Source organism: Cherax quadricarinatus, chromosome 23 (genome assembly GCF_038502225.1).
Source record: "Cherax quadricarinatus isolate ZL_2023a chromosome 23, ASM3850222v1, whole genome shotgun sequence".
NCBI classification, from domain to species: Eukaryota; Metazoa; Arthropoda; class Malacostraca; order Decapoda; family Parastacidae; genus Cherax; species Cherax quadricarinatus.
The window spans coordinates 31,848,596-31,870,417 of NC_091314.1; the positions used below are offsets into that span (position 1 = coordinate 31,848,596).

General features: G+C 42.6%; 1 protein-coding gene across 2 annotated transcripts in view; it reads left to right on the forward strand.

Moving 5' to 3' along the window:
* Window positions 1–21,822, forward strand: part of RfC3 (replication factor C subunit RfC3) — a 244,069-nt gene that overhangs the window by 8,739 nt on the left and 213,508 nt on the right. For both annotated transcript variants that reach the window (XM_070088052.1, XM_070088053.1), the window contains exon 2: window positions 2,352–2,416. In XM_070088052.1, the coding sequence (XP_069944153.1) occupies window positions 2,352–2,416 (65 nt within the window). The remainder of the gene's footprint in view (window positions 1–2,351; window positions 2,417–21,822) is intronic.

Genomic DNA, 21,822 nt, shown 5'->3' on the forward strand with positions numbered 1-21,822 from the left:
AAGTACAGGTACACATAAGTATAATTATCAGAGTACATATAAAATATGCAGTAACTTTAAAACACTTGAAATTTTGGAAAGTTTCCTGACATAATAGATGTGGTCACGGAAAATGTAAACAAACCGGGTGGGGGGGGCGCCATATTTGAAAGACCACTTGCCGTATAGCAAATTTTGGTCATAATTTGACATCGCCGTATTAGCGGAATGCCATAAGGCAAAACGCCGTAAAGCGGGGCCTTACTGTATACACCTAGAAAATCCTAGAGGGACTAGTACCGAACTTGCACACGAAAATCACTCGCAACGAAAGCAAAAGACTCGGCAGATGATGCAACATCCCCCCAATGAAAAGCAGGGGTGTCACTAGCACGTTAAGAGACAATACAATAAGTGTCAGGGGCCCGAGACTGTTCAACAGCCTCCCAGCATACATAAGGGGGATTACCAATAGACCCCTGGCAGTCTTCAAGCAGGCACTGGACAAGCACCTAAAGTCGGTACCTGACCAGCTGGGCTGTGGCTCATACGCTGGGTTGCGTGCAGCCAGCAGTAACAGCCTGGTTGATCAGGCTCTGATCCACCAGGAAGCCTGGTCACAGACCGGGCTGCAGGGGTGTTTACCCCTGGAACTCTCTCCAGGTAAACTCCAGGTATAAACAAATTAGTATCACTGAAACACCAGGTCTGAATGTTAGTGGTGATTGGTCTGAAACACAATAGACCATAGTACACACTTTCTTATGAAACTATTTGTGACTAATATATACTAAAATTATTTGTGCAAGAAATAGATGTTTGTGCTTAGGTTTGGATATGTTGCTTTTATGATAAAAAAAATGTAATGACAACAAATGGCAATTTTTTTCAAGAAGCTAAAGTAAATATTGACATGATTTTCTTTTATAACACTGCTCACCTTTGATGAATTACACCGACATGAGTGGTTTTATTGTAAACCTTAATACCATGTTATTGCTCTTATTGCAAAACTACAATTCTGCATGGCTTTAAAATAGTCAAAATGTGGCACTTATTTTTATGTTAAAATCACCAAGCCTAGCCTATATCTCTCTCTCTCGCTCTCTTGTGTTCTCTCTTGCGCTCTCTCTTGATCTCTCGTGTTTCTCTCTTGCACTCTCTCGTGTTCTCTCTCCCTCTCGCACTCTCTTGCTCTCTCGTGTTCTCTCTCATGCTTTCTCTTGCTCTCTCATGCTCTCGCTCTCTCATGCTCTCTCCCTCTCTTGCTCACTCGCTCTCTCTTGCTCTCACTCTCTTGCACTCTTGCTTGCTCGCTCTCTCTCGCTCGCTCTCACTCTCGCTCGCTCGCTCTCTCGCTCACTATTGGTCACTCTCTTGCTCTCGCTTGCTCTCTCGTTCGCTCTCTCTTGCTCTCACTCACTTTCTTGCACTCACTCACTTTCTTGCTCTCGCTCTCTTGCTCTCACTCACTTTCTCTCTCTCACTCACTTTCTCTCTCACTCTCACTCACTTTCTTGCTCTCACTCTCTTGCTTTCTCTCACTCTCTTACTCTCTCTTGCTCTCTTGTTCTCTCTCTCTCTCTATGTAGCTTACTACTCTGGCTAGTAATGTTGGTGTTATTTGTCAAAAATGAGAAATCATTATTATTTTTTTTGCTGAAAAATGTAATTAAAGATACCCACAAACAGCAAGTCTTAAACTGTGTATAGCTGGACATTTAACCCATAAACTGTCCAAGCAGATCTCTGTTCACATGTGTAGTGCTCCAAAAGTAGATCTACTTTTTTTTTTTTACATATTTTCAAATATAACAAAAAAAAAGTAGATCAAAGTTTTTTACACGTTTTCAAATGCAAAAAAAGAAAAGAAGATCTACTTTTTTTACATATTTTCAAATGTTGAAAAAACGTAGATCTACGTTTGGACAGTTTAAGGGTTAATAACAAAGGTGGGGTCATATGGCAACATCTATCTATCTTATTATTATGTAGTACATGTATATAGATTAACTGGCCTTTAATATTAGAAATGTATTGTATTATACAATGGAAATAAGTCACTGTCTGACTTTTTTGGGTTATCCCAAGTTCTCTACACAATGCTGCTATGTATGATTATCTGTGTAACTGTATTTGTGTATACATACCTTAATAAACTTACTGTTCTCTTCTGCATTTTTCTTGCAATTTTTGCTCTGTTTTAGTATGTTCATGTATGAAACAATTATTAAGTCAAGGTAAAATATATCAGCTCAGCCTAATATTAGCTTGTTTTCTTATGAGGTTCAAGTAAATGGTTTTACATGAAAGAATCTGCATTTTTTTTTTATTAAGTTTCAAGGTATTTATTCATATTTATTATCTTGCAGGGTGGAGAAGTACCGACCCCAAACCCTTCAAGATCTGATCTCTCATGAGGATATCATCTCCACAAGTAATTACAATAATGCATATAAAGAATTAATTGTAAGATGTAATATGGATTGACTAATATTTGATGTTTTAATGTTACGTGATTTACTGGCATTCTAATGAAGCATTATACACCTACCATCCGACTTACGACGTGCTCAACATACGACTATTCGACTTACGACCTTGTTTTCTATGCCAAATTTCTGGGAAATAAACAACTGTTTGTGTTGTACACAGTGTTTATCCTAAACCTTACAGTATAAAATACAGTAGTAACAGTATAAAAAGTAAAGTAAAAAATGAAATACCAAAATAAAACAATAAAATAAAGTCATCACAAAAATGTGCTGTTGATATTCAGTAGTAAAGTTCGACTTACGTCCATTTCGACTTACGACCGGTTTCTCGGAACCGAACTCGGTCATAAGTCGGATGATACCTCTATATAGGATTGGTATACAAGGGGTTTATGTAATCTAAGTGAATTCCAGGCTGTCTCATGGACTTTACTATTGCAAGACTTCAGTATTCCAGTGATATTACCCACATCTACAGGTTCTGTATGTGTGTCCAGATAGGGTAAAGAGTAGAAGCAGATGACTCTTTTTCAAACCTCTTTTCATTAAGGTTTTAAGAGGCCAGGAATTATTGGGTGGTTTTTGTTAGGTTTGTTGCTACTCATATTTCTCAGATTCCTGAAAGTATTGTGGAGTAATTGAATGTGTATATTGCTGTAATTGTTACTAGTACATATTTATCCCTGGTGCTTGATGTTTTTACATTGTGTTTCACTAGCCAGGTAGTTTAGGTTTACAATTGTGAATGACAGTATAGCCATTAACGGTGAATACATTACTTTGATCTTGTTTTAACCAAGTCTCTGGTAATGTCATTAAAATTTGATATTCAGTGTTTGTTACATGTATTGGTAGTGCAGTGATATCGTGATTGTAAAGTTGAGTAATTTTATTTAATTTTGGTGGATAGATGAGCATTTTACTGTGATCATATTGAGTCAGAATTTTGAAACCCCTGTAAATGGTTAATGATGCTTCCTTTGACAACTTCTCTAAAAGTGTGCAAGTGTTCATAATAGGCCTGCACATATCTTGACATAAGACACTGGTGTAATTGATGAGAACATGGACTGCATCTTGTGCAGCTGACATATTTAGTTTCTTTCCCTTGACACCAGCATTTGTTTTACTTTTTAATATGATAGATAAACATAGTTAATCCAGGAAAAACAGAGCTAATAATGACTACATCTTAATTCATGGGCAATATTCCTCTTCAAGGGGGGCTCCTTGACATGGTGAAGAGGCTCTTGGTCTCAGGAATCAAATCCTTTGGTCTCCTTCCTTAGATCAAGTCTAAGTACCCCCCCCAATCCTCCCTTCCCTATCCCTTCCTCCCTATACCCCCCTTTTTTTTCCCCTTCCCTTCCCTCTCCTAACCCTCCCCTTTTTCCCTATCCCATTTGTAGCCTCTGGGGTCATCCCCTCTGGCATTACAGTTTCTGGGGGGGTAGGGGTGGCATGCTGGGGTTCGTCCCCCTCCATGAGGTCCCTCAGAGATGGTTTGGTTTTCCATGGAATCTGAATTGTTTGAGGATGCCCTGCTCCCTTCCTGGATTTCCTGATCGTGGGCGGGGTGCCCTTTGGATGATGGGTGTATCTCCGGAAGCTGCCTGTCAGTTCTGGGGGGTGGAAGCCAAAGGAGGTATGCTTTGTTGTGGTTTCCAACCATTCTTTCTTTTGTCCGCCGAGGTCGCTCAGTGGATGTGAGGCTGCTATCCTGGAGCACTGGTTTACTGGCATGAAGGGTAGGGTGTGGCACGGGTTCCACGCTGCATCTTCACTGCCAGTGGGCTTGAGGCCCTCTCGGATGAGGGGATGAGCTTTCGGCCTCTCCATACCTCCCACCGACTGTCCCTCTGCTGTCCCTCTTTTTCCTTTTCTTAAAATAACAAGAAAGAAGATATTACAGAAGATGCACCAATTATGTATTATAGAGTCTTCACCCTGTGAAACCCTTCCTCCTCCCAGGCTCCATTCTGATCCCACACCCTGTTCTGACCCAGCTTCATTATTGGACCATTCTCTCAACTCTTCTCATACCCCTGTACCTTCTGCCGGTGACGCTTCATCACCTGCTTCAGGTGCTGAGGCATCACGCATTTCTGTTCATGCTGCTGCTTCTAGCATGCCTTTCACAATGCATCCGGCTTTCCTGAATACTGTGTGACAGTTCTCGGATCATCCACCTCCCTCGGGTCAGACAGCCCGTGGTTCTACTCCTAAGCGTCCAAGACAACCTACTGATGACAGTTCATCAATGACTGCTCAAAAACGGCCTACAGAACACTCATGCCTTTGCGTACTGGACTAACGAGTACACAATGGATAGAATTCTTTTCTTTACAAATGTCTCAAAATGATTATCTTTCTGATCACAGAAATGGTAAAACGCTTTTACGGAATGTTGATCAAAATATATTCTTCCACGCGCTTCAAAGCGGTGCATGTGTCGTAACATTGCAAAATTCAGAGCAAGCTCATGCTTTCTCCCGCATCACTTCCATAGATAACATACTAGTCACCATTCATAAGCATGCTACTCTTAATTCTTGCAGTGGTACTGTGGTCTTACCATGTACCATTGTACAGTGATTTTTTTGTCTTGCGGCGATGATGTTTTAGAACAATTAGCCCTTCAGAACCTCCCTATTCTCAAGGTAGATACGTACATCCTTCCTGCTTGTGGGCGGAGGCATTTTCCTAGTAACATCGCTCGTTTAACCTTCGACTGCCATGAACTTCCATCCTCTGTATTGCGGGACATTGCCTAGAGGTCTGTCAAGAAGTTCCCACTCCCCAACAGTGTCGTAATTGCTGGCGTTTTGGACACCCCACTAAACACTGCACATCTGTGGCGGAATGTCAGGTCTGCGGTGTAGTAGATCATTCCAATACGTCTTGTAGTCTTCCCCTCTCTTGTCTCAAGTGCAGGGAACCTCATCCTTCCTTTTACGCTGTTTCCAGGCTTATCATAATGAACGAGAGAGCCGTTATCTCGAGCGTGAGGGCTTCACATACACTACAGTTCTCAGCTCTGCCTTCAAGGTAAATTCCCTCGTGTCCCATATGCTTGGGTAGCTCGAAGACCTCCAACCTCGATGGTCTTCCCTCCTCCCAATCCCTCTGCGTCTGTGTCTTCCGGGGTTGCCCCAGTTTCTAATTCTTTTGCAGTTTTATCCTCTGATACTTGCACCACTTCCTCCTACTTCTTCATCTCGCTTGCTTCTCAGTCTACGAGATCTTGCAGACCTACACTTTCTTTGTGTCCATCACCTGCACAGAATATATATCCTACTTCGGAGCCTCGTTCTCACCCCCTTTCCAGCTCTCACGAAGGTAGAGGTTCATCCCCCCACCTCGTGTAGTCCCCTCTTTCCCTGTTCTCCTCCTGTCTTCCTTCATATTTACCTTCCATCCTCCTTCCTCTTCTGTTACACTGCAGGCCTCTTCTACCCCAGCTGACGCATCTCTCCAGGTTCATACTCCCTGCCCCCCTCCGACCTTTCTTTGCAATGCCTCTCCTGTCTCTGACATCATGGCATTGTAGGCTTCCTTAACCCTTTGAGGGTCGACAGGCCCTCTCCGAAACTCGTTCTCAGGGTCGGCCAAATTTCAAAAAAAAAAAAATGATTTTTTCTTATGAAAAAATAGTTTTTTTTTCTAAACATTATAGGCTAAACAAAAAAATTTTAACATCAATACTTACCAAGATATGGAGGCGTGAAATTTGCCAAAATTGAACAACATATGGTAACATCGCCGACTGCCGTCACCCGGTATTTTTCTATTTACTTTTTTATGTACTATTTTCAATTATTTTTCAATTTTTCTTTTTCTGAGTAACTTTTATGGCCTCTGAGGCCAACATGATCAGTATTTTGTAAGTTATTTCTTTTTCAATACTACACAATAAGGGCGTAAACACTGTTATTATTTTGTTCACAGAAAATATTTACACAAACAAACGATATGAAATGTTGTTTATTACTATTTTTCTATATTTTATATACACATATACAGTCACAGGGAATGTTTCTAGAAGTTCTGCAGCCTGTGGAACTCTTTGAAACATGGTGTCATGCACAGTGGTGTTTTACACTCCTCACACATAAAACGAGTGTCTCTGCGTTGTTGTGTGCGTTTTTTTGTATGTGCACAGACGTAACACCTCTTCTGAGCCTTTTTCTTCAAAGCAGTAGCAGGCAGTTTTACCAGGAAGTGATCACCATGCTTCAGACGAGCGGGTAGTTGTTGATAATTTGGTGGGCGGTCAATTGCAGGTGCTGTTTCTGGAAAATAAGTGACCATGGGCCCCAAGAAAGCTTCTAGTGCCAACCCTACACCTCAAAGGGTAAGAATTACTATAGAGATGAAGAAAGAGATAATTGATAAGTATGAAAGTGGAGTGCGTATAGCCGACCTAGTCAAGCTGTACAAGAAACCCCAATCAACCATCGCTACTATTGTGGGCACCAGAAAGACAATCAAGGAAGCTGTTCTTGCCAAAGGTTCAACTGTGTTTTCGAAACAAAGATCGCAAGTGATGGAAGATGTTGAGAGACTCTTTTTGGTGTGGATAAATGAAAAACAGATAGCAGGAGATAGCATCTCTCAAGCGATCATATGTGAAAAGGCTAGGAAGTTGCATGAGGATTTAATTAAAAAAATGCCTGCAACTAGTGATGATGTGAGTGAATTTAAGGCCAGCAAAGGTTGGTTTGAGAGATTTAAGAAGCGTAGTGGCATCCATAGTGTGATAAGGCATGGTGAGGCTGCCAGTTCGGACCACAAAGCGGCTGAAAAATATGTGCAGGAATTCAAGGAGTACATAGAAACTGAAGGACTGAAACCTGAACAAGTGTTTAATTGTGATGAAACAGGCCTGTTCTGGAAGAAAATGCCAAGCAGGACCTACATTACTCAGGAGGAAAAGGCACTCCCAGGACATAAGCCTATGAAAGACAGGCTTACTTTGTTGATGTGTGCCAATGCTACTGGTGATTGCAAAGTGAAGCCTTTATTAGTGTATCACTCTGAAACTCCCAGAGCGTTCAGGCAAAAGAATGTCCTCAAGGATAATTTGTGTGTGCTGTGGAGGGCAAACAGTAAGGCATGGGTCACTAGGGAATTTTTCTATAACTGGTTACACCATGCATTTGCCCCCAATGTGAAAAATTACCTAACTGAAAAGAAATTAGAACTTAAGTGCCTCCTGGTGTTAGACAATGCCCCTGGTCATCCTACAGACGTGGCAGAGCGACTTTATGGGGACATGAGCTTCATTAAGGTGAAGTTTTTGCCTCCTAATACCACTCCTCTCCTGCAGCCCATGGACCAGCAGGTTATTTCCAACTTCAAGAAACTGTACACAAAAGCTCTGTTTGAAAGGTGCTTTGTAATGACCTCAGAAACTCAACTGACTCTAAGAGAGTTTTGGAGAGATCACTTTAATATCCTCAATTGTGTAAACCTTATAGGTAAGGCTTGGGAGGAAGTGACTAAGAGGACCTTGAACTCTGCTTGGAAGAAACTGTGGCCAGAATGTGTAGACAAAAGGGATTTTGAAGGGTTTGAGGCTAACCCTGAGAATCCTGTGCCAGTTGAGGAATCCATTGTGGCATTGGGAAAGTCCTTGGGGTTGGAGGTTAGTGGGGAGGATGTGGAAGAGTTGGTGGAGGAGGACAATGAAGAACTAACCACTGATGAGCTGATAGATCAACTTCAAGAGCAAGAGGCCAGACCTGAGGAAACTGGTTCAGAGGAGGGGAGAGAGAAATTGAAGAAGTTGCCTACTACAAAGATAAAGGAAATCTGTGCTAAGTGGCTTGAAGTGCAAACCTTCATGGATGAAAATCACCCTCACACAGCTATTGCAAGCCGTGCTGGTGATTATTACACTGACAATGTTGTGAAACACTTTAGGCAAGTCATAAAGGAACGAGAGGTACAGGCCACTATGGACAGATATCTTGTGCGAAAGAAGTCCAGTGACTCTGAAGCTGGCCCTAGTGGCATTAAAAGAAGAAGGGAAGTAACCCCAGAAAAGGACTTACTACCTCAAGTCCTAATGGAAGGGGATTCCCCTTCTAAACACTAACACACTCTCTCCCCTCCTCCCATCCCATCAATCATCACCAGATCTTCAATAAAAGTAAGTGTCATTTAATTGTGCATGCCTTTTTCAGTTTGTGTGTATTAAAATTAACATTTCATGTGGTAAAAAAAAATTTTTTTCATACTTTTGGGCGTCTTGCACGGATTAATTTTATTTCCATTATTTCTTATGGGGAAAATTCATTCGCATAACGATTATTTCGCATAACGATGAGCCCTCTTGCACGGATTAAAATCGTTAACCGGGGGTCCACTGTACTACACAATAAGGGCGTAAACACTGTTATTATTTTGTTCACAGAAAATATTTACACAAACAAACGATATGAAATGTTGTTTATTACTATTTTTCTATATTTTATATACACATATACAGTCACAGGGAATGTTTCTAGAAGTTCTGCAGCCTGTGGAAGTCTTTGAAACATGGTGTCATGCACAGTGGTGTTTTACACTCCTCACACATAAAACGAGTGTCTCTGCGTTGTTGTAGGCGTTTTTTTGTATGTGCACAGACGTAACACCTCTTCTGAGCCTTTTTCTTCAAAGCAGTAGCAGGCAGTTTTACCAGGAAGTGATCACCATGCTTCAGACGAGCGGGTAGTTGTTGATAATTTGGTGGGCGGTCAATTGCAGGTGCTGTTCCTTGGTACTTGAATACTATTTGTCTGATGACAGACAAACAGAATTCGCCGTACTGTAGTTTGTTTCTGGTGCTCATCTTATACATATTATAAGCATTGAGCATGGAAATGTCCTAGAAGATGGAAAAACAGTTTGATGTACCACTTATAACTCTTGCGAACACAATCAGCAAACCCAATCTGCATGTCACATTTGTCCACTGAACGCATGTTGAAGGTGTAATCAATCACAGCTGCAGGTTTTAGAATGGGTTCATTTCTCTCTCTATGCTGCCTGCCACTGTCTGCCATTTCATTAGGGTGAATTGATGACAACAGTGTGACATCTCGTTTGTCATGCCACCGAAATGCCATGATGTCATTGGCAGCAAACGCCTGCACCTCACCTCTACGAGTGCCAGCGTCAAACCTGGGCATATGTTTTCGATTTGCACGCACTGTGCCACACACATCTGTCATGTTCACTCGCAAAAAATCACTGAGTGAGGGGCTTGTGTACCAGTTATCTGTATATAATATATGCCCCTTACCAAGGTATGGTTCTATCATTGTTCAAACCACATCACCTGAGATGCCCAATAACTTCCTGGTATTTTGCAATGTATAACTTCCAGTGTACACAATAATATCCAATACCAGACCACTGTAACAATCACAAAGCACAAACAACTTTATACCAAAGCATTTCCTCTTGCTTGGTATGTACTGCTTGAAAGAGAGTCTTCCTTTGAACAGAATCAAAGACTCGTCAATTACAAGCTTCCTGAAGGGATAAAAATGCGTACTGAATTTCTGTTTCAGATACACAAACACATTCCTAATCTTACATAACCTGTCAGTTCTGTCAGGCCTGGTTTTATCTGAGAAGTGAAGCATACGTAACATTAGCACAAATCGATTCACTGGCATTATATCACTGAAACCTGGTGTTGCAATCAGGGGGTCTGTTGACCAGTATGATTTCACTTTGTGCTTATACACATGTGGCATAAGCATTATTGTGGCAAAGAAAAGATACATCTCAGCCACAGTTGCCTCCTTCCACTGGTGTAGACGTGATTTTGGTGAAAGTAATGTGTTTGCCATGGTGTACTCGTAGTATGTGTTGCTTTCCATGACAATACTTTTCATCAGTGGTTCGTCAAAGAATAACTCGAAACATTCCAGTTCAGTGGCATTGTTCCCAAGTGCACAAGATGGCCGTATTCCACTTTGGCTGTCATCAAACTGGTGGGGATTTGGAACAAAAGTGACAGCTTCCTGCCAATCCCAGGTGCGGTCTGCTGGTGGGTACTGGACAATGACAGGTGGTTGTGGTTGTGGAGGCTGGTGTGGTGGGTGAGTGGGGGATGGTGGCCTTTGTTGTAGATCAGCTGAGGCAGCGGCGTGGGTGGCAGCGTGGGTGGCAGCATGGCCCACTGCTGGTGCCTCACCGCCGGCACCACTACCACCACGCACATTTTCCATCCCAATTGCAACAGTATCTTCGTCATTTTCACTGTCTGTTCCTGTTGTACAGCCACGGGATGTACTCCGAGATACACTCCTTCCCCTTGGTATAACATATGGCACACTACCAGAGCGCATATATCGTCGTATATACTGACGCTTCACTGGGGAATATTGCACTTCACTATCACTACTGGAACTAGTTTGAAGAGCTTGTAGTTCATATTCACTATCACTATCATCACCCATGCTCTCATCTGAGTCTGGGATTTGGGAAAATAGAAGTTTCCTCTTGGGTTCTGGAACAACTGAACATGAACAAGAGGGCCCAGCTCCAGAGGTGGAAGGCTGAGGGTCGTCTGGGTTTTCCTCACTATTACCGATATTATGGTCATTAGTTTCGGTCAAAACCTCACTAAAACCACGAAACTCATCTTCACTGGCACTTCCATCACTATTAGAACTGTCACTGGGGAACAAGTGTCCCGATTCGCCGAGGAGTGAGGAGCTTCTTACCGCGAGGCATGGTGGCCATTGTTTACTAAGAGGGCATTCCCACAATGCACCACTGGGTCCCAGATTTTTTTTCTACCGCGCACACCGACCACGCAGACCCATTCTCTCACACCTAGGCCTACCAGCCTTTTCGCGCGAGATTTGAGGCCGCTAGAATTTATGCGTACTAGTACGTCAAAAACCCCTACGCGTAAGACGTACTAGTACGACCAAAACCCTCAAAGGGTTAACAACAGAGACGTTATATGCTATATCCAGCTATATTGCAGAGACGACACCCCCGATGGACACCAACACGATTCCTTCTACCCCTTCTATTTCACAACCCTTGCAACTATCTATTCCTCTGCAACATTCACATTCTTCCTTGCTTACACGCTTACCGTTACCCCCTCACATTGACTTTACAGATCCTAAAAGCCCATAGGTTTTATCATTTCTTATTGTTGCCAATTTGTTTCTATACATAATATTTTTTTTTTACACTGGAATATTTGTGGCCTTAGGGACTATTGAGGAGAACTCCAAGTTTTGCTCTCCCAGTTGTCACCAGTATGTGTTGGGTTGCAAGAGCCCAAAATTCATTCTGCTGTCATTCGCCCCATTTTGGGCTACATGCTATTACATTCTTCAGATCCTTTACTTGATGAATCATTTAATGAAAGCACGCTTCTTGTGCGCATTGATATAAAGTATCAGCAAGTTTTTATTCACTCCCCGCTGCATTATACTGCAGCTCGGTTTTATTTATACAAATGGTTTACAGTTTGCTCTCTTTATCTTTCTCCCTCCTATGCATTCTGTATCTCTGATATCGTGTTTTTAATTTCTTCTCTACCGCCGCCCATTTTGTTGTTGGGTGATTTTAACACTCGCCGTCACCTGTGGGGAGGGTCCCACTGCGACTCTCGTGGTGATCAGTTGGAGAGACTTCTTGCTTCTCATCCTATTCATACAGGTGCTCCTACCCATTTTGACTCACACTCAGCCTCTCTCCTGCATTGATCTTGCTATCTGTTCCTCGCCCATTGCACTTGATTTCACGTGGTCTCTTCTTCCAGATTTACATGATAGTGATCATTTTCCTATCCTTCTTACTTCTACTACATATACCCGACCGTTTCGTAACCCTTGTTGGCAATTTGCTCGAGCAGATTGGGACTTATACTCCCATCTTACCACCTGTTGTGAGGACCCCCTTTTGTTGTCTATTGATGAACTGGCACACCAATTTTCAACCTTAGTCCTAACTGCGACAACTCATTCTATCCCCCAAACCTCAGGTAAGTATTCTCAGACATGCGTAACTTGGTGGTCTACATGCGCCTGTGCAGTGCTTTTAAAACGTGCTGCATGGAGCCATTATCGACAACTGTACTGGATTTTAAGCAGGCAAGAGCAGTTGCTCGCCGCGTCATACACAAAGCTAAACGCAGTTGTTGGCGAGACTACGTGTCTACCATTACCTTGCCTTCCCCTATGTGCGCGATTTGGAAAAAGGTGCGGAAATTGTGTGATAAGTACACTCCGGACCCAGCTTCCATTTTGCTGGTTGCTGGAGTTGATGTCGCAGAACCTTTAGAAGTTGCCACAGAAGTCGGGAACTATCTTGTCCATATCTCCTGAGGGCTTCTCCTCTGTCCCTCATTTCTCACGTCTAAACCTACCCAAGAGCAATTGCCCTTAGATTTCTCCTCCGATGGATTGGAGCCTTATAACATACCTTTTACTCTTCTAGAATTGGAGTCCATGCTGTCTTTGTGCTGGCCATTGGCACCGGGACCTGATGATATCCACATCAGTATGCTACACCATCTCCATTCTGTGGCCCTTCCCGTTCTTTTACGTCTTTTCAATCTAATTTGAGAGCGAGGGGTTCTCCTACAACACTGGAAATCAGCTATTGTACATAAGTTTCACAAACTGAACACCTCAGGGCTTGACACCTCTCACTATCATCCCATTCCCTAACCAATGTGGTCTGAAAGGTGATGGAACGATTGAATAGACGTCTGATGTGGTTCTTAACCCTTAAACGGTCCAAACATGTATACAGTGGACCCCCGCATAGCGACTTTAATCCGTGCAAGAGGGCTCATTGTTATGCAAAATGATCGGTATGCGAATGAATTTTCCCCATAAGAAATAATGGAAATCAAATTAATCCGTGCAAGACACCCAAAAGTATGAAAAAAAACAAAATTTACCACATGAAATGTTAATTTTAATACACACAAACTGAAAAAGGCATGCACAATTACATGACACTTACTTTTATTGAAGATCTGGTGATGATTGATGGGATGGGAGGAGGAGAGAGTCTTAGTGTTTAGAAGGGGAATCCCCTTCCATTAAGACTTGAGGTGTCGAGTCCTTTTCTGGGGTTACTTCCCTTCTTCTTTTAATGCCACTAGGACCAGCTTCAGAGTCACTGGACTTCTTTCGCACAACATATCTGTCCATAGTGGCCTGTACCTCTCGTTCCTTTATGACTTCCCTAAAGTGTTTCACAACATTGTCAGTGTAATAATCACCAGCACGGCTTGCAATAGCTGTGTGAGGGTGATTTTCATCCATGAAGGTTTGCACTTCAAGCCACTTTGCACAGATTTCCTTAATCTTTGTAGTAGGCAACTTCTTCAATTTCTCTCTCCCCTCCTCTGAACCAGTTTCCTCAGGTCTGGCCTCTTGCTGTTGAAGTTGATCTATCAGCTCATCAGTGGTTAGTTCTTCATTGTCCTCCTCCACCAACTCTTCCACATCCTCCCCACTAACCTCCAACCCCAAGGACTTTCCCAATGCCAAAATGGATTCCTCAACTGGCATAATCCTCTCAGGGTTAGCCTCAAACCCTTCAAAATCCCTTTTGTCTACACATTCTGGCCACAGTTTCTTCCAAGCAGAGTTCAAGGTCTTCTTAGTCACTCCCTCCCAAGCCTTACCTATAAGGTTTACACAATTGAGGATATTAAAGTGCTCTCTCCAAAACTCTCTTAGAGTCAGTTGAGTTTCTGAGGTCACTACAAAGCACCTTTCAAACAGAGCTTTTGTGTACAGTTTTTTGAAGTTTGCAATAACCTGCTGGTCCATGGGCTGCAGGAGAGGAGTGGTATTAGGAGGCAAAAAGTTCACCTTAATGAATTTCATGTCCCCATAAAGTCGCTCTGCCACGTCTGTAGGATGACCAGGGGCATTGTCTAACACCAGGAGGCACTTAAGTTCTAATTTCTTTTCAGTTAGGTAATCTTTCACATTGGGGGCAAATGCATGGTGTAACCAGTCATAGAAAAAGTCCCTAGTGACCCATGCCTTACTGTTTGCCCTCCACAGCACACACAAATTCTCCTTGAGGACATTCTTTTGCCTGAACGGTCTGGGAGTTTCAGAGTGATACACTAATAAAGGCTTCACTTTGCAATCACCAGTAGCATTGGAACACATCAACAAAGTAAGCCTGTCTTTCATAGGCTTATGTCCTGGGAGTGCCTTTTCCTCCTGAGTAATGTAGGTCCTGCTTGGCATTTTCTTCCAAAACAGGCCTGTTTCATCACAATTAAACACTTGTTCAGGTTTCAGTCCTTCACTGTCTATGTACTCCTTGAATTCCTGCACATATTTTTCAGCTGCTTTGTGGTCCGAACTGGCAGCCTCACCATGCCTTATCACACTATGTATGCCACTACGCTTCTTAAATCTCTCAAACCAACCTTTGCTGGCCTTAAATTCACTCACATCATCACTAGTTGCAGGCATTTTTTTAATTAAATCCTGATGCAACTTCCTAGCCTTTTCGCTTATGATCGCTTGAGAGACGCTATCTCCTGCTAGCTGTTTTTCATTTATCCACACCAATAAGAGTCTCTCAACATCTTCCATCACTTGCGATCTCTGTTTCGAAAACACAGTTAAACCTTTGGCAAGAACAGCTTCCTTGATTGCCTTTCTGTTGCCCACAATAGTAGCGATGGTTGATTTGGGTTTCTTGTACAACCTGGCCAGGTCGGCGACACGCACTCCACTTTCATACTTATCAATGATCTCTTTCTTCATCTCTATAGTAATTCTCACCCTTATTGCTGTAGGGTTGGCACTAGAAGCTTTCTTGGGGCCCATGGTCACTTATTTGGCAGATAAAATCACCAAAAACACTGTAATAATACGAAATGTTCCGATTGTATGCTTGGATGTTACCGCGGAGGCTGGCTGGTAAACAATGCCACCAGCGGCACATGTGAGGCTGGCTAAGGGCGCACATTGGACGCGTCTCGGACGAAGAGCGGTGAGCGGGTTTTTGAGCGGTATGCGAGGCAAAATTTTTGCGATAAAAGCGAGCGGTATGCAGATTGTACGTTATGTGATGGCGACGGTATGCGGGGGTCCACTGTATACGTTTTTTCAACATCTGAAAGTATGTAAAAAATGTAGATCATCTTTTTTGTTTTACATTTGAAAACGTGTAAAAAAAAACTTTTATCTACATTATTTTTTTGTTATACAGCGGACCCCCGCATACCGTTGGCATCACATAACGTTAAATCCGCACACCGATACATTTTATTGCTAAGATTTTGCCTCGCATACCACTCAAAAACCCGCTCAACGCTATTCGTCCGAGACGCGTCTAATGTGCGGCCTGAGCCAGCCTCACATGTTCCGCTGGTGGCATTGTTTACCAGCCAGCCTCCGTGGTAACATCCAAGCATACAATCGGAACATTTCGTATTATTACAGTGTTTTTGGTGATTTTATCTGCAAAATAAGTGACCATGGGCCCCAAGAAAGCCAACCCTACAGGAATAAGGGTGAGAATTACTATAGAGATGAAGAAAGAGATCATTGCTAAGTATGAAAGTGGAGTGCGTGTCTCTGAGCTGGCCAGGTTGTATAGTAAACCCCAATCAACCATCGCTACTATTGTGTCCAAGAAAACGGCAATCAAGGAAGCTGTTCTTGCCAAAGGTTCAACTGTGTTTTCGAAACAGAGATTGCAAGTGATAGAAGATGTTGAGAGACTCTTATTGGTGTTGATAAATGAAAAACAGATAGCAGGAGATAGCATCTCTCAAGTGATCATAAGTGAAAAGGCTAGGAAGTTGCATGAGGATTTAATTAAAAAAGTGCCTGCAACTAGTGATGATGTGAGTGAATTTAAGGCCAGCAAAGGTTGGTTTGAGAGATTTAAGAAGCATAGTAGCATACATAGTGCGATAAGGCATGGTGAGGCTGCCAGTTCGGACCACAAAGCAGCTGAAAAATATGTGCAGGAATTCAAGGAGTACATAGACAGTGAAGCTGAACAAGTGTTTAATTGTGATGAAACAGGCCTGTTTTGGAAGAAAATGCCAAGCAGGACCTACATTACTCAGGAGGAAAAGGCACTCCCAGGACATAAGCCTATGAAAGACAGGCTTACTCTTCTCAGGTGTTCCAATGCTACTGGTGATTGCAAAGTAAAGCCTTTATTAGTGTATCACTCTGAAACTCCCAGAGCGTTCAGGCAAAAGAATATCCTCAAGGTTAATTTGTGTGCTGTGGAGGGCAAACAGTAAGGCATGGGTCACTAGGGACTTTTTCTATGACTGGTTACACCAAGCATTTGCCCCCACTGTGAAAAATTACCTAACTGAAAAGAAATTAGACCTTAAGTGCCTCCTGGTGTTAGACAATGCCCCTGGTCATCCTACAGACGTGGCAGAGCGACTTTGTGGGGACATGAGCTTCATTAAGGTGAAGTTTTTGCCTCCTAATATCACTCCTCTCCTGCAGCCCATGGACCAGCAGGTTATTGCAAACTTCAAAAAACTGTACACAAAAGCTCTGTTTGAAAGGTGCTTTGTAGTGACCTCAGAAACTCAATTGACTCTAAGAGAGTTTTGGAGAGAGCACTTTAATATCCTCAGTTGTGTAAACCTTATAGGTAAGGCTTGGGAGGGAGTGACTAAGAGGACCTTGAACTCTGCTTGGAAGAAACTGTGGCCAGAATGTGTAGACCAAAGGGATTTTGAAGGGTTTGAGGCTAACCCTGGGAATCCTATGCCAGTTGAGGAATCCAATGTGGCATTGGGAAAGTCCTTGGGGTTGGAGGTTAGTGGGGATGATGTGGAAGAGTTGGTGGAGGAGGACAATGAAGAACTAACCACTGATGAGCTTCTAGATCATCTTCAACAGCATGAGGCCACACCTGAGGAAACTGCTTTGGAGGAGGGGAGAGAGAAATTGAAGAAGTTGCCTACTTCAAAGATTAAGAAAATGTGTGCAATGTGGCTTAAAGTGCAAATCTTTTTTGATGACAATCACCCTAACACAGTTATTGCAAGCCGTGCTGGTGACTATTACACTGACAATGTTGTGAACCACTTTAGGAAAGTCATAAAGGAACGGGAGGTACAGGCCTCTATGGACAGATATGTTGTGCGACAGAAGTCCAGTGACTCTGAAGCTGGTTCTAGTGGCATTAAAAGAAGAAGGGAATCAACCCCAGAAAAGGACTTGACACCTCAAGTCTTAATGGAAGGGGATTCCCCTTCTAAACACTAAGACTCTCTCCTCCTCCCATCCCATCAATCATCACCAGATCTTCAATAAAGGTAAGTGTCATGTAACTGTGCATGTCTTTTTCAGTTTGGGTGTATTAAAATTAATATTTCATGTGGTAATTTTTTTTTTTTTCATACTTGGGGGTGTCTTGCACGGATTAATTTGATTTTCATTATTTCTTATGGGGAAAATTCATTCGCATAACGATAATTTCGCATAACAATGAGCTCTCAGGAACGGATTAATATCGTTATGCGGGGGTCCACTGTATTTGAAAATATGTAAAAAAAAGTAGATCTACTTTTGTAGCACTACGAATTTGAACATCGATCTGTTTGGACCGTTTAAGGGTTAAGACACACAATAGCCTTTCCCCTCAACAATATGGCTTTTGCAAAGGCCGCTCTACTTTAGACCCCTTGCTCCACTTCGATACGTATATCCAAAATGCCTTTTTTGAAATGTCTTTTTCGATCTGGAGAAGGCATATGACACCACTTGGAGGTATAACATTCTAGCCCAAGCCCACTCCTTAGGCCTTTGCGGTAATCTACCAAACTTCATTGCTGCTTTCTTGTTCGATAGACATTTTCAGGTCCGTATTGGCGCCTTGCTATTCTCGGACTTTGTACAAGCCGAAGGAGTCCCACAAGGTTGTGTCCTCACTACTACTATTTTTCTTTTATTTTTCTCATATTTGGTCATCACTTTATGAGAGAGAGAGATTTTGGGAGATGTTAAGTGAATGTATAGGAGCCTTTGAACCAAGTGAGAGAGTAAATTGTGGTAGGGGACCTGAATGCTAAAGTAGGAGAAACTTTTAGAGAGGGTGTGGTAGGTAAGTTTGGGGTGCCAGGTGTAAATGATAATGGGAGCCCTTTGATTGAACTTTGTATAGAAAGGGGTTTAGTTATAGGTAATACATATTTTAAGAAAAAGAGGATAAATAAGTATACAAGATATGATGTAGGGCGAAATGACAGTAGTTTGTTGGATTATGTATTGGTAGATAAAAGACTGTTGAGTAGACTTCAGGATGTACATGTTTATAGAGGGGCCACAGATATATCAGATGACTTTCTAGTTGTAGCTACACTGAGAGTAAAAGGTAGATGGGATACAAGGAGAATAGAAGCATCAGGGAAGAGAGAGGTGAAGGTTTATAAACTAAAAGAGGAGGCAGTTAGGGTAAGATATAAACAGCTATTGGAGGATAGATGGGCTAATGAGAGCATAGGCAATGGGGTCGAAGAGGTATGGGGTAGGTTTAAAAATGTAGTGTTAGAGTGTTCAGCAGAAGTTTGTGGTTACAGGAAAGTGGGTGCAGGAGGGAAGAGGAGCGATTGGTGGAATGATGATGTAAAGAGAGTAGTAAGGGAGAAAAAGTTAGCATATGAGAAGTTTTTACAAAGTAGAAGTGATGCAAGGAGGGAAGAGTATATGGAGAAAAAGAGAGAGGTTAAGAGAGTGGTGAAGCAATGTAAAAAGAGAGCAAATGAGAGAGTGGGTGAGATGTTATCAACAAATTTTGTTGGAAATAAGAAAAAGTTTTGGAGTGAGATTAACAAGTTAAGAAAGCCTAGAGAACAAATGGAATTGTCAGTTAAAAATAGGAGAGGAGAGTTATTAAATGGAGAGTTAGAGGTATTGGGAAGATGGAGGGAATATTTTGAGGAATTGTTAAATGTAGATGAAGATAGGGAAGCTGTGATTTCGTGTATAGGGCAAGGAGGAATAACATCTTGTAGGAGTGAGGAAGAGCCAGTTGTGAGTGTGGGGGAAGTTCGTGAGGCAGTAGGTAAAATGAAAGGGGGTAAGGCAGCCGGGATTGATGGGATAAAGATAGAAATGTTAAAAGCAGGTGGGGATATAGTTTTGGAGTGGTTGGTGCAATTATTTAATAAATGTATGGAAGAGGGTAAGGTACCTAGGGATTGGCAGAGAGCATGCATAGTTCCTTTGTATAAAGGCAAAGGGGATAAAAGAGAGTGCAAAAATTATAGGGGGATAAGTCTGTTGAGTATACCTGGTAAAGTGTATGGTAGAGTTATAATTGAAAGAATTAAGAGTAAGACGGAGAATAGGATAGCAGATGAACAAGGAGGCTTTAGGAAAGGTAGGGGGTGTGTGGACCAGGTGTTTACAGTGAAACATATAAGTGAACAGTATTTAGATAAGGCTGAAGAGGTCTTTGTGGCATTTATGGATTTTGGAAAAGGCATATGACAGGGTGGATAGGGGGGCAATGTGGCAGATGTTGCAAGTGTATGGTGTAGGAGGTAGGTTACTGAAAGCAGTGAAGAGTTTTTACGAGGATAGTGAGGCTCAAGTTAGAGTATGTAGGATAGAGGGAAATTTTTTCCCAGTAAAAGTAGGCCTTAGACAAGGATGTGTGATGTCACCGTGGTTGTTTAATATATTTATAGATGGGGTTGTAAGAGAAGTAAATGCGAGTGTCTTGGCAAGAGGCGTGGAGTTAAAAGATAAAGAATCACACACAAAGTGGGAGTTGTCACAGCTGCTCTTTGCTGATGACACTGTGCTCTTGGGAGATTCTGAAGAGAAGTTGCAGAGATTGGTGGATGAATTTGGTAGGGTGTGCAAAAGAAGAAAATTAAAGGTGAATACAGGAAAGAGTAAGGTTATGAGGATAACAAAAAGATTAGGTGATGAAAGATTGGATATCAGATTGGAGGGAGAGAGTATGGAGGAGGTGAACGTATTCAGATATTTGGGAGTGGACGTGTCAGCGGATGGGTCTATGAAAGATGAGGTGAATCATAGAATTGATGAGGGAAAAAGAGTGAGTGGTGCACTTAGGAGTCTGTGGAGACAAAGAACTTTGTCCTTGGAGGCAAAGAGGGGAATGTATGAGAGTATAGTTTTACCAACGCTCTTATATGGGTGTGAAGCGTGGGTGATGAATGTTGCAGCGAGGAGAAGGCTGGAGGCAGTGGAGATGTCATGTCTGAGGGCAATGTGTGGTGTGAATATAATGCAGAGAATTCGTAGTTTGGAAGTTAGGAGGAGGTGCGGGATTACCAAAACTGTTGTCCAGAGGGCTGAGGAAGGGTTGTTGAGGTGGTTCGGACATGTAGAGAGAATGGAGCAAAACAGAATGACTTCAAGAGTGTATCAGTCTGTAGTGGAAGGAAGGCGGGCTAGGGGTCGGCCTAGGAAAGGTTGGAGGGAGGGGGTAAAGGAGGTTTTGTGTGCGAGGGGCTTGGACTTCCAGCAGGCATGCGTGAGCGTGTTTGATAGGAGTGAATGGAGACAAATGGTTTTTAATACTTGACGTGCTGTTGGAGTGTGAGCAAAGTAACATTTATGAAGGGATTCAGGGAAACCGGCAGGCCGGACTTGAGTCCTGGAGATGGGAAGTACAGTGCCTGCACTCTGAAGGAGGGGTGTTAATGTTGCAGTTTAAAAACTGTAGTGTAAAGCACCCTTCTGGCAAGACAGTGATGGAGTGAATGATGGTTAAAGTTTTTCTTTTTCGGGCCACCCTGCCTTGGTGGGAATCGGCCAGTGTGATAATAATAAAAATAATAATTTATGTTGATGACTTCACTATAGCTTACTTGGGTGCTGACTGTCGACTAGTAGCAGCCTCCCTTCAGGTTGTGATAGACCGAGTTTCCCATTGGACACTTCTCATGGCTTCAAATTTTCCAGTGCGAAAACCCGATTCATTACCTTCACTAGATGCTCGCTTATATCGGATACTCCCTTGTACTTACACGGTTCACGTATTCGGGCATGTGATACGGTCAAATTTTTGGGCCTGCTCTTTGATCACCAGCTGACGTGGAGACCTCACATTTCTTCGTTAAAGACAACTTGCCATGGTCGGCTAAATCTCCTTAAGGTTCTCGCACATCGTTTATTGGGAGCAGATCATTGCACTCGCCTCCGTTTGCATTCCACCCTAGTCTTGTCCAAGCTAGATTATGGTGACCAAATCTATTCTGCAGCTTCTCCTGCAACTCTGTCCAAGTTAGATCCTATTCATCACCAAGGTCTCCGTCTGTGCCTTGGTGCCTTTCGTTCATTCCCTGTGGAGAGCCTCTATGCAGAAGTGAATT